This window comes from Heloderma suspectum, chromosome 11, assembly GCF_057233095.1.
Source record: "Heloderma suspectum isolate Gila_16-S chromosome 11, 16-S_ref, whole genome shotgun sequence".
Taxonomy (NCBI): domain Eukaryota; kingdom Metazoa; phylum Chordata; class Lepidosauria; order Squamata; family Helodermatidae; genus Heloderma; species Heloderma suspectum.
Genome location: NC_139468.1, coordinates 41,911,311 through 41,922,942, shown reverse-complemented (window position 1 = coordinate 41,922,942; position 11,632 = coordinate 41,911,311). Strand labels below are relative to the sequence as shown.

The 11,632-nt window shown below is 47.1% G+C and overlaps 1 protein-coding gene across 15 annotated transcripts in view; it reads right to left on the bottom strand.

Moving 5' to 3' along the window:
* Positions 1–652: 652 nt before the first annotated feature.
* Positions 653–11,632, bottom strand: part of CORO2B (coronin 2B) — a 159,078-nt gene continuing 148,098 nt past the window's right edge. For 13 of the 15 annotated variants that reach the window (XM_084817557.1, XM_084817552.1, XM_084817553.1 and 10 more), the window contains 5 exons: positions 11,114–11,210; positions 10,277–10,389; positions 5,917–6,007; positions 4,543–4,682; positions 653–4,103 (listed from right to left, as the gene is read on the bottom strand). In XM_084817557.1, coding sequence (XP_084673683.1) covers positions 3,966–4,103; positions 4,543–4,682; positions 5,917–6,007; positions 10,277–10,389; positions 11,114–11,210 — 579 coding nt within the window. In that variant the 3' untranslated portion in view covers positions 653–3,965. Of the gene's footprint in view, positions 4,104–4,542; positions 4,683–5,916; positions 6,008–6,201; positions 6,343–10,276; positions 10,390–11,113; positions 11,211–11,632 lie in introns of all 15 variants that reach the window. The other 2 variants (XM_084817544.1, XM_084817559.1) reach the window with 1 other exon arrangement.

Sequence of the window (11,632 nt, the reverse complement as noted above, 5' to 3'; positions counted from 1 at the left end):
CTGTGGCTTATTGGAGTAGAATGGGCCACGTGGGAACCCATTGCTTGCTTTTGAAGAGGGGTGTGGTTTTTTTTTTAAAGAACCCATTTCTGATTATTTTTAGCAACGTCTAAAATATTCTTTCAAAATTAGTCATGCTAGCTCAGTGGATCCCCCATGTAGGGAAGCCAGATGACTCTGAGTACTAGATCCTGGGGACCATTCGCACGTGGGACCCATCTCCATCATGCCTGCCTTGTGTTCTTCCCACATGGCTCTTGGAAACAGAGTGCTAGGACAGATGGATCTTCTGCCCTAGACCAGCAAAGGAGCTGATGCTGATTTATTTTCCAGCCAGACCAAGTCCCAGCTCAGAAGTAATCACTAAGGAACCAAGGAGGGATAGAGGAAGGGCTCATCCAAGGCAGGCACTGAAAAGCTGTGTACCTTTTCAGTAGTGGGGTGACTCACTCAAATACTCTATAAGAAAGGATATACCAAACCAAAGTCCTGACCCGGGGGTGGGAGTGAATAATCGCCCTTATTCTATCTAGACTACAGGATGTAATTCAGGACTTGAAACCTCAGAGCTTCATCATCCCTAGACCATTTCTCTCTTTCCCCTCCTCCAGATTCCCACCCCACACAGAAGGCAAAAGGAGACTTTACCACTAACTGGTTCGGTAACTTCTTTATTTTGTCACTATTTTTTATGGCAGCATAAATAAGCAAGTGAGAAAACACTGAAATGGAGCAGGAGGGAAGGTCAGCATTAGGCACAGAACACAATGTAAACATTGGTGGGGCGGGGAGGGAGAAACAAGTGAGTACACCCTCCCTGGTGCTTGGAGAGTAAAGTGTGTGTGTGGGGGGGGGCACCCATGGATGGCTAAATGAGCACAATGTGGAATCTCTTCTTGCAACCTGGGTCTAATTCTGAAGAAAAGTGATAGTCCACATAGTGAGGGCAATGCAGATGCAACAGAAGTTCAATGGGCTGCTGTGCTTGGGGCTGTTGCGTTGAAGAGGGAACTTGGCAACTGCAGCTTTTCTCAGCCCTGTGGAAGGAGCTGCTCCACCACCCGAAGCCCTGTCCTCTTAATCTGCTCACTCTATAGCCACAACATCTTGGTGGACAACTGCTAAGCCCAAGTAGAGTCTGAGTTTGGGGATGGCTTCAAGATGTACAGGTAAAATACCATCTGGCGTACGCCAACCCCACAGCTTGCTCAGAGGTGATCCCCGAGCCATCTCTAATTGGAAGCTAACCATGATCCAGCTTACAGGATCATCTTTGACAAAGCTTCATGTGCTGTCACGTTCAGAGTGTACCCTTTACCCCGGTTTCTGGCCCCAAAAGTAGAAGTGTTATGTGTATTTAAACGTAGCATTTATATAGTGCTTTTTAGCATTTGAATTGCTTCACATATTACCTCACTCATTTTAACAGTGCTGTATATTACATCTGGTATTATTCCCATACTGCAGGCGAAAAAGCTTATTTATTTAATCCCACTCTTCTTTATGTAGGCCATACCTACATGAGAGCATAGAGCTCCTGCACTCAAGAACACAAGTGTGAACCTATTTATTCTAGAGTAGTCCCTCTGGGAATTGTACTAGGTAAAGTAATTTTAGGAATCATCTCTTTCCCTCCTCATCCCCATTTAAATTAGGATTTCTACCTGTAGGGCAATATTAAGGAGCAGGACTCCACAGCTGAAACCATCACTGCCTTATTTCTAAGCTAGGGCTATGTCTGCAGAAGGAAGCAAGAGCCCCCAGTAAGAAGATCCCCAAATAAACTTCTGTCCACTTGAGTTTTTCCATCATGAGTGGAGGTTGCATATTGGCAGTCTCATTTTGGTGATTAGCAAGAAAGTGAAATGTTAAGATTATCCATTGGCAAGAAACTACCTGACGAGAAATTTAAGATAGGTTTGCCTTTAGATTTTTAGAATGCATCTTTCTCTAAGTCACAATTAATTAGGGTTCTTTCACCAGAGGACAAATAAGGTTCTTGAAGCATATGACCTAGGTAGAGATCCAGTTGGGATGGTGGCAGGTGAGGAGGTGAAAGGGCTGCTGGTCATTCCATGAGGAGGTCAATGGGAATTCTTGCTCTTAACTAGAGCTGCCACTGAAAGCCCTGCAGCCAGTGATGACCCACTTGGCAACCATGCCCTGCAACGGTGCTGGCTGTGACACTCCACCTCCACCTGCATTTAAAGCTGGGGTGCACAACCTTTTTGCCCTTGGGGGCCACATCCAGTGTCAAATGTAGAGCTGGAGGCCGCAAATGTGCATGCACACGTGCACACACATCCCACATGTATGCACATCCCATGCCTGTACGCTGGGTCCTCTCCCAGCCCCGGTGATCTCCAGAGAGTTGGCTTTTTGCACGGCTACTCGCGGCGGAGAAACCGCGATCTTGGAGGCGGGGTTGTGAGAGGCAAACTCCCAGCAAGATCACCGGCCCAGTGCTGCTAAGAGCAGCGACAGAACCACGTTTCTCCCCACGCCCGCCTTGACAGCCAAGCTTATCAACTGGGCTGTGGGAAAAAGTGGGCAGGGTTCCACAACTCTGAAGGCTGCGCCAGGTCAGTGGCAGGGACCGAGGCCTGCATGCAGGCCACAGGTTGTGCGGCCCTGATCTGAAGGTAAGGGCAGGGATGTCGCTCTTATTGCCACCAATGGTTTCACCTCCTGAACTGCCTCACCAGCTGCTGCTGAATTGTACCTAGGAATGTATTAGAAAACAGTGGGCAGGATCCCGTCAAATGTAAGCACCTTGTAGCCTGAGCTTCTGCATGTTGCATGCCTGATGGCGGTGTCAAAGCCCCATTGATTTCATAGAAGATAGTTAAGCATATCCATAACTTGCCCAATGAAATCAATGGGCTTTAAAAAGTGTTCAACTTTGACCGGATCACAGTTATTTTCTTTTCCGATGCCCCTGTCAGTTTCTTCGCGTGTCACTTTCTTGGTACAGCTAGTTGTTATCTCCAATGGGATGACATCATTTATTACATTAATATCTTTAGGCCTCTTTTTGCCCAAAGGCCTTCAACATGGCTTACAATTTCCACCTACGTCTCATACTAAGTTAGTCTTCGACACTCTTGCAACCCCAAGTGTTTACAACCGCTTGAGGGAGCAAAATGACAAACTTTTGAGGGAGCAAAATCTGAAGACCTGGGATTTGTGGTTAGGAACGAGAGAGAGCCTGTACCCATTATCTGGTGGAAGCCCCATCCATTTTCATAGCAGATCAGGAATGCCTGGTAGCAACCAGCCCAAGGCTGAGGCGTGAACAAACCACTCAGTTATGGCACACGCAGGGCTACCCCCACGCACAGTGGCCAGTAGACTGAGGAACACTGGGAAAGCAGTGAGATGCCCCCAGCATCTGCAGCACGAAAGAGATGCTGAGGTTCACCTCTTGGCTTGCGCAGCAGATGCTCCTGGGCACTTCACAGGAAAAGGGGATGGATTAACGTTTAGACCTTCCTTGTACCGTCCAGTTCTGTGAGTCTGAATTCCAGTTCTGTACTCAGCGTGCATTGTCAGTCACACTTTGCATAGGAAAAAAGAATATTAATAGTAATAAATTCAGTTGCTTTCAGCAAGGGCGCGCAGATTTTCCTTTTTTGTTCCCTGAACGATCAAGGTTGAAACAAAAAACTGTGCCCTTTGGTTAATTCCATAACTTTGCGGCATTGAGAAACAAATTTACTCTTCTACTTACTCCAAGAGAAACTTGGGATATACATGAATCCCTTGTTCTTTTCATGCAGCAGTTCTCAGTTACATCATACAGATAACGTCTTTTAGTGCTAGGTAACAACCACAGAAGAACATACTTCCAGTTAGCAGGTGAGCCCATGTGTTGGCATGGGGTCTCTGGCTCATATCGTGTGTTAAGTGGATACAGTAAAATTAAAGAGTGGGTATAAACAAAGAGTTTGTTTAGAAAATGTCCTTTAGAGTTCATTGTTCTTCGGGCTGTTGCGCAAGTTTTTCAGTTCCAGCTGTAGCTGTCGGATTTTGATGTCCTTCTGCGAAAGCTCACCCTTCAACCGCCGGATCTCATCCTGTTGTCGAAAGAACATTCGGAGGAGCTTGAAGGGAGAAAGAGAGAGAGAGGGAGGGGAGTCAACAGTCTGCAAGATTACAGTACAGCCCTCCCCAACTTGGTACCCGCCAGATGTTTTGGACTTCAACTCCTAGAATGCATGAACATTAGCCGTGCTTGACTGGGTTGGGGAAGGCTGTTATAATCATTCATACACTGTTGAGACATCCAGATATTTGTGGTGCCCTCCTCTGCACATGATGATCCTCGTGCCACTTGAGAGCCATTTTTCAGTGAAAGAGATTTCAGTGTGCAGACTTGAGTGGGATCAGCGGGGAATGAACAAACAAGGATTCTAGTTCCCACTCTGTCTTCCTGGCCCTACAAAGTCCATGAAGCTTAAAATCAGGATGGTTATGAGAAGGGAATTTGTGGTGCTTAAAGCACGACATTCAAACGAGAGAGAAGAGCTGCCCAGTCTTTACCTCATTCTCTGTTCTGGGGGGAACATTTTCCAAGAGGTCGATCCCATTCACAACAACACTCTTTTTCTCTCGTATGGGTGCCTTAAAAACTACTTTGGATGATTTCTTGTAGCCTTCCTTTAAAGACATCAATATGGGATCTAAAAAAATGAGACAACAAATGCAAAAATGTAATTACCTGGGTTAAAGAGGCCATTTCTAGAAACAAGCAAATCTCCATCATTTTCTCTGCTACAGATTGCCATATGTTTATATTCGTCTGAATTCAGTATGAAGGGTTTGAACTTATTCAAGCTCTGTTTTAATTTGTCTTCTGTCCAACGTAGGCAGGTAGTGGCTCCTGTAGGACATTTAACAAAACTGGCCAAACCACACTAGCGACCCAAGAGATTGCTTTTAGGGCTGTCAACAAGGCAGTGCACAACTTTGAGAAGTGCACTCCAGGGTCCTGGAAAAGGCCCGGCTGCGCAAGCTGAGGACGCCTGCTAACTACATCCAGGCACCTCGCTCGCTCACTTACAGTGCAGCTTGCCAAAAGAGGGACCCCTGAAGTCCCCCTAGCTGAGCTTTGAGGCCACCAGCATGGCTGGCCAGAAGGTTATATTGCCATTTCAAGCTTAGCCGCTGTCAGGTGACACCAGGGGCCCTATAAAGCCTCTGACAGACTCTGGCCTGGTTCTTCGCTTTAATCATCACATCCCCAATTCTAGATTTTAAAGCAGGGCTGGACAACTGTGGGCAGTCCGGGGCCATTTCTCCCCCAGAGCCCCTCCACAGGGCGTTGTGCGTGCGTGTGTAAACACCAGTTTGCCGCTGAAAATCGGCAGCAAACCACCAAGGAAGCCTAAAGGGGTCAAACCTTGCTTGTTTTCAAGCATGATCTGGCCATTTTAGGCTTCCATAGCAGCAGTGATTTTTTTGCTGCCGTCGTGAATTTCAGCAGCATGGTGACAGAATGGTGTGGGACAGTGTGGGTCACAGCCATGTGTGGCCCGCCTGTTTCTAAGGGGAACAAAACATTTAACAGGATGGAATTTCAACAAATTTCAATGATACCATTCAGAATATCCCATAACAATCTTCAGCATTTATTGTCTTGAAGCAGACACTGAGACAATAATGTCAAGCAATTTTTGCAACTTTTTGCTTGAAGTCAAGTTTCTGAGAAGTTCAAAACTACTGTATAAAGGGTGGATAATTTTTCTGTCTTGAGCTCACTGTGTGTATTCCTAAACTAACATACATGCAATTTCATACATGTCTAGTCAGAAGAGAAGTAAGTCCTGTTGATTTCAATGGGGCTTACTACCATGTAAGTGGGAATAGGTCTGCAGCCTGTCATCTGATGCCATATAGTAGTGCAAATGCTATTACCCCTATTCGTTCCACTCAGCCATTCATCCGGCGTGAGGGCAGGTTCTGTTCCTGGAGTCATTGGGTAAATATCCTCTTGGTATGTTTCTGACTAGATTGCAGAAAGAAGAGAAACAGCCGCTTTGAAATAATTAGTAAGTTCTAATTTTCCCAACAAATAATCAAAAAGGGATTTTTAATGCTATAGCAGGAATAATTAAACCAAAAACGTGCAGCTATTTATTCCATGAGGAGCTAGAGGTAATGGCCAAGCCCCTTCAGGCTCCAAAGAAGCTGATGTATCACCGTTTCAAAACATTGGGCATTTTGGTTTTTCAGATGGGATGAAAACTCCATCAGAACATTCTCCAGCACCTCCCTTTGACCCTGAAGAGCCTGCTCCTTGCAGCCACAGGAAGACCCATCAGGCAGCTCCGTGTTTACAATCTGAAGGGAGAGGCAAGCAAGACAAGAGAGGCTTAAGAGAGCATATTCAGGCTTGTGGAGCATGAAGAAAAAGGACTAAGAGTGGGGGAAATTGACCTGCAGAACTTTTGAGTAAAAATAATTGGAGTGAATTATAATCCTCCTTTGCATCTGTATACCACAAACACAGGAAAAAACACATTAGCACTCGGGGATACAAAAAAATGCTAGCCTACTAGAGGATTTATTCTACACAATATTTTGAGATGGAGAATTCAAGATAAAAATCATAGAATAGTAGGGCTGGAAGGGGCCTACAAGGCCATCGAGTCCAACCCCCTGCTCAATGCAGGAAGCCAAGTCAGAGCATCCCTGACAGGTGGCTGTCCAGCCTCGTCTTGAACGCCTCCAGTGTGGGAGAGCCCACCACCTCCCTAGGTCATTGGTTCCATTGTCGTATTGCTCTAACAGACGGGAAGTTTTTCCTGAAGTTCAGCCGAAATCTGGCCTCCTGTTACTTGAGCCCATGATTCCGTGTCCTGCACTCTGGGATGATCGAGAAGAGATCCTGGCCTTCCTCTCTGTAACAACCTTTCAAGTAGTTGAAGGGGGCTATCCTATCTCCCCTCAGTCTTCTGTTCTCAAGGCTAAACATGCCCAGTTCTTTCAGTCTCTCTTCATAGGGCTTTGTTTCCAGGCCCCTGATCGTCTTTGTTGCCCTCCTCTGAACCCTCTCCAGTTTGTCTGCATCCTTCTTAAAGTATGGTGCCCAGAACTGGACACAGTACTCCAGATGAGGCCTAACCAGTGCTGAGTAGAGGGGAACTAGTACTTCCCGGGATCTGGAAGCTATGCTTCTATGAATGCAGTCCAAAAGAGCATTGGCCTTTTTTGCAGCCACACCACATTGTTGGCTCATCTTCAGCTTATGATCTACAACAATTCCAAGATCCTTCTTGCTTGTAGTGTTGTTGAGCCACGTATCCCCCATATTGTAACTGTGCATTTGGTTTCTTTTTCCTAGGTGCAGAACTTGGCATTTATGCCTATGGAATGTCATTCTGTTGTTTTCTGCCCAGCGCTCTAGTCTATCCAGATCACCTTGAATTTTGTTTCTGTCTTCCAGGGTATTAGCTATCCCACCCAATTTTGTGTCATCTGCAAATCTGATCAGCATTCCCTGCACCTCCTCCTTCAAGTCATTAATACAAATGCTGAAGAGCACTGGGCCCAGGACTGAGCCCTGCGGTACTCCGCTCATTACCTCTCCCCAGTTTGAGAAGAATATGACTGAGATTTCCTGTTGGCTTGGGCAGTGATAGCAAAATGATCTCACTTTTATTCTTGGAGTTACTTACAGTGGAATTAAATGCATGTCTACTCAGAAGTAAGCCCCACTGAGCTCAGTGGGATGCTGTCAGGGTTCCACCATTGACCTGGACCCCCTGAGCAACCCCTTAAGGATCTCTTGCCTCCTTAAGAGTCCCATATTCCTTCTTTTAAACTTCCCCTTCCCAATGGCCTAAACATGGGTTTAGGCTGTAGATGTGGGATGACTGACACTCTAGACACAGGGTTTAATTAACCACAACAATTTACTGGTAAATTAAAGCAAGCAATCACAACTAAAGGTATTTACAGAATAGAGCTGAGTGATACAAAAGGCCTGAAGAGAAAATAAAAGTTGCAAAACACGAGTTCCTTTACCCTAGCTGTACTTAGACGTCACCAGGCTGCTTCTTCCGGCTCCCTCTTCATGCTCTGGTCTCCCCAACTCTGCTTTCACTGCTTTGGTCTTTCTGACTCTCTCTTTTTATATCCTCCTCCCCCAAAACCAAAAGTACTGCTTCAAACCTGAAGAAATGAAACTTACTGGGGAAATGAAACTGAAACCTAACCAGAGAAATGAAACTACTCCTCTTGTGGATACCCCCACCCAACAAAAAACTCCAGACCTCTAAGCCTGACCTTTTTCTTTCCTGCCTCTGTAAGCCTCAAACCTTCACAACACACTACTCAGAAGTAAGCCCAATTGACCTCAATGGGACGCACTTCCAAGTAAGTGTGTATAGGACTGCCACCTTCAAGACACAAGGAGGGTATAGAGAACTCCACATGATATATGCATCTTAGTAACATCTGAGTCTGAATATATACCGAGTACTGATTTTGCACCGGTAGTTAGCAGAATATGTGTTTATATTTGTTAGAAAGAGGAAGTTCTTACCATGAATTTCTGTTCTCCATGACTCCCGGAGGGCATTCTGGGACCACCAGAAAAGCTCCTCCCCCTGGAGCAGCAGGCAGGGTCCAATCATGTGCACCTTCCAGACTGGGCTGGAAGAGCAGAAGCAACCCCTCAACTTCTTAATTTAAAAATAAAAGTGAAAGTATTGCACAAGAGACACCAACCTGCACCAATAATATCCTGCATGTAGAAAGCAGTAGCTAATGGAAGAGGGAGGTGCAATGGATCTGTGGAGTCTTGAGACTACATCTTCCAAGAAGCCCAGAAGGATATCAACTGGGTGGGGAAAAGACCCACTTCTTGTAGACCATGGAATGCCAGAAACTTTACCAAAACTTCCATAAACTCCCTCAGGTCTGAAAAAACATAACTGGAAATCATCTGTATTGGAAACATTGGTGGAGACATGCTTTTGAAGATGCTGCGAGAGATGCCATTTTTGAAGACCAGGGCCTGTCCCTGATCTCCATGCTGCATTCAGTGGTGGCTGCATGCCCAGGCACTGGTGGGATGGGTATAAAGACCCGTCCTTTGTCTCCTTGGTGCATCCATTAGCAAGCAGCCTGACCCGACATGGGTAGAGTTGGTGAAGACCATATACTGCTTGGTCGTTGTTTCAGGCTCTCACTGCATTGAGGCCCAAGCCAGCGCTGTCTTCCCTCAGTGAGGGACACTGAAAGCTAAATTTTTCTAGCTTGAGCATGTAGTGCCACAGAAGATCAGAAAAAAACTCTCTCTCTTAATGAGAAAGAGCTCTGGAGAGCTCTCTCCAAACTCTGCTTCACTGCCAGTAGGCACAGCCAGCCTGAGAGGGCCAAGCAGTCCCTCCCCTGGCCTGGAGAAGACCTCAGTGACTGGGCCTGGCCTGCTGCTCCAGGAGGAGGTGCTGTCCTGAATGCCCTCTTGGAGCCACGGAAGAAAAAGATACTTGGACATTAAATGCCTTAGAAAGCTCAGAGCTGCTCCTGTGACCCTCCCAGCGGTCTCCCGTCCAGGCCCCAACCTTTGCTCCAATAATCAGGTGCTCCCTGACCTGGCTGTGAGTCTGGCCGATGGACTCATGGCAATTCAGTAAAACTCTCAAGTGTTTGCCAGCCTGGATGACAGGGGAGATGATATTCTGAAATGAACATCTCCAAGGTACGGTAGCAAGGACCTTCCCTATGTCAGCAGAACCTGGGTTTTCCACAGTGTTGATGTGGTATGAGTGGCTGAAGGATCCGTCATTTAACGCACAAGATGTGTACCCTCAGCCTGGCTGCACGTCACACTCCTTATATGCGAAGTAGCCCCTTGTGAGAGGGAGGCCCTGACGGCTGAGAATTCTGAAGCGGCCTCACAGCTAGGCAGAGAAAGGAGGAGGCATTGTGGAGCTCCTGCCCCGTGTTCTCCACCCATTTCTTACCTCTCCTGTAGCAGCTCCTTGTCCCTACTTCTCTGCCGTGAAGCCCTAGGGGCAAAGGAGAGATGAGCAGCTCCCCACCCCCTTCTTCTGTCTTCCTCTGCCTTCCTCTGGGGAGCCTTCAGAATCCTTAAGGCAGAGCCCAGCAAATCACACGGGGCTCCTTTTCACGGGATGATACCAGGCTCTCTTATCGGGAAGATGCATCGACACAGTTGTGTGAACTAGGCCCAGAGCATTAAACTAGGCCCAGAGCATTAAAGAGCAACACTGGGTATACTTTGAGTGACAGCCAGATTACTCACCCTCCTTGGCACAATCATGGAAATCGGCTCAATGAGCCCTTTTAACGTGATGAGCTTGTAGAACCGAAACACCTCGCATGCAGACACATCCAGGCCGTGCTTTGGCATCACTCCTGCAGAGAAATGTTCAAGCATATGGGACACTTTTGCCTCATACCAAAATACAGAACACTCCATTTTGGGATAGGTTGTGACATGGCCCTTCGAAACGGCATTGCAGTGACATAGCAGCCCGACAGCCAGGCTCTCTGCTTGCTTCTTTCCATCCCATAGTTTCTCTGTTGTTTTCAGAAGATGCTGTCCCCTTGGCTGGTTGCACCAACTTCTGTTTCTATAATGCTGAAAAGTGTCCGCCACCTCAGACGCTGGCTGAGGCATTGCTCTAGTGCCCAGGAACGGTCACAAACATTCTACTCCAGGAAAGAAAAGGGCCAGTCACACAATTGTGACAAAGACTGCAGCTGTTGTACGAGAAGGAGGGAGTCAGTTTGGCTGAGGGGAAAACCTCACTCAGGCCCTAAGGATTGCCAGGTGGTTGGGGGGTGGCAGGGAGAAGGGTGGGACAGAGGTCAAGGTGCTAGAAACGCAGGGAGGACAAAGGCTGGGAAGCCAAGTGGGAAGCAGGCCCAGGAGTCAGCACAGCTATGGGAGAGGAGGCTCCTGAGGCAAGGGACCTGACGGGAGGGGGCTACAGTGGGCCAGCCAGAGAATGAGACAGTGTGCATGCAAGGGGAAAGAGGGCCAGCAGAGCGAATGAGAGGGGAGGCCAAGAAGAAGCGCCGCTGGTGTCTCAAACCACCCTTTGGGACTGAGCTGCAGGCAGTGTGCACCCCTTACCGAGGCCTTTCTGTGGGGCCGGGGAGCGGAACTCCATGAGGTGAGTGAGGTATGGCTTCTCTGTACTGATTTCATAGTATCGGATATTCCCATCTCCCTGGGGAGAGAGCGAGAGGGGAAAGGTCAATCAGTGGGATTTTGAGAATATTGTGTGAACTACAAGGAAAAAGAGCATCGTACTATTATGTCATAGCAGCCCATATCCAGAGTTTCATTGGCCAACACTTTTAATAATTGTAAAACATTTTACCCGTGCAGTCTTGTTTTTCCTCACAACCACCCTGTACAATATGTTAGCTTTGATCCCATTTTGCTTTAGAAGAATTGAGGCTGAAGGACAGTGGTTTAGCCAAGGCTCAAATGAACACCGAATCCTACATGGTGCCCAACGCTGCATGGTGCCATTCCAAATTAAGCCAGGGTCAACTACATTCATTGAAAAGAAGTGGAATAGTTTTAGGTCTGCCTGAAAAGAAGTGGGATGACATGCCACTCTGCTTTACCTCTCTTTGGTCCTTC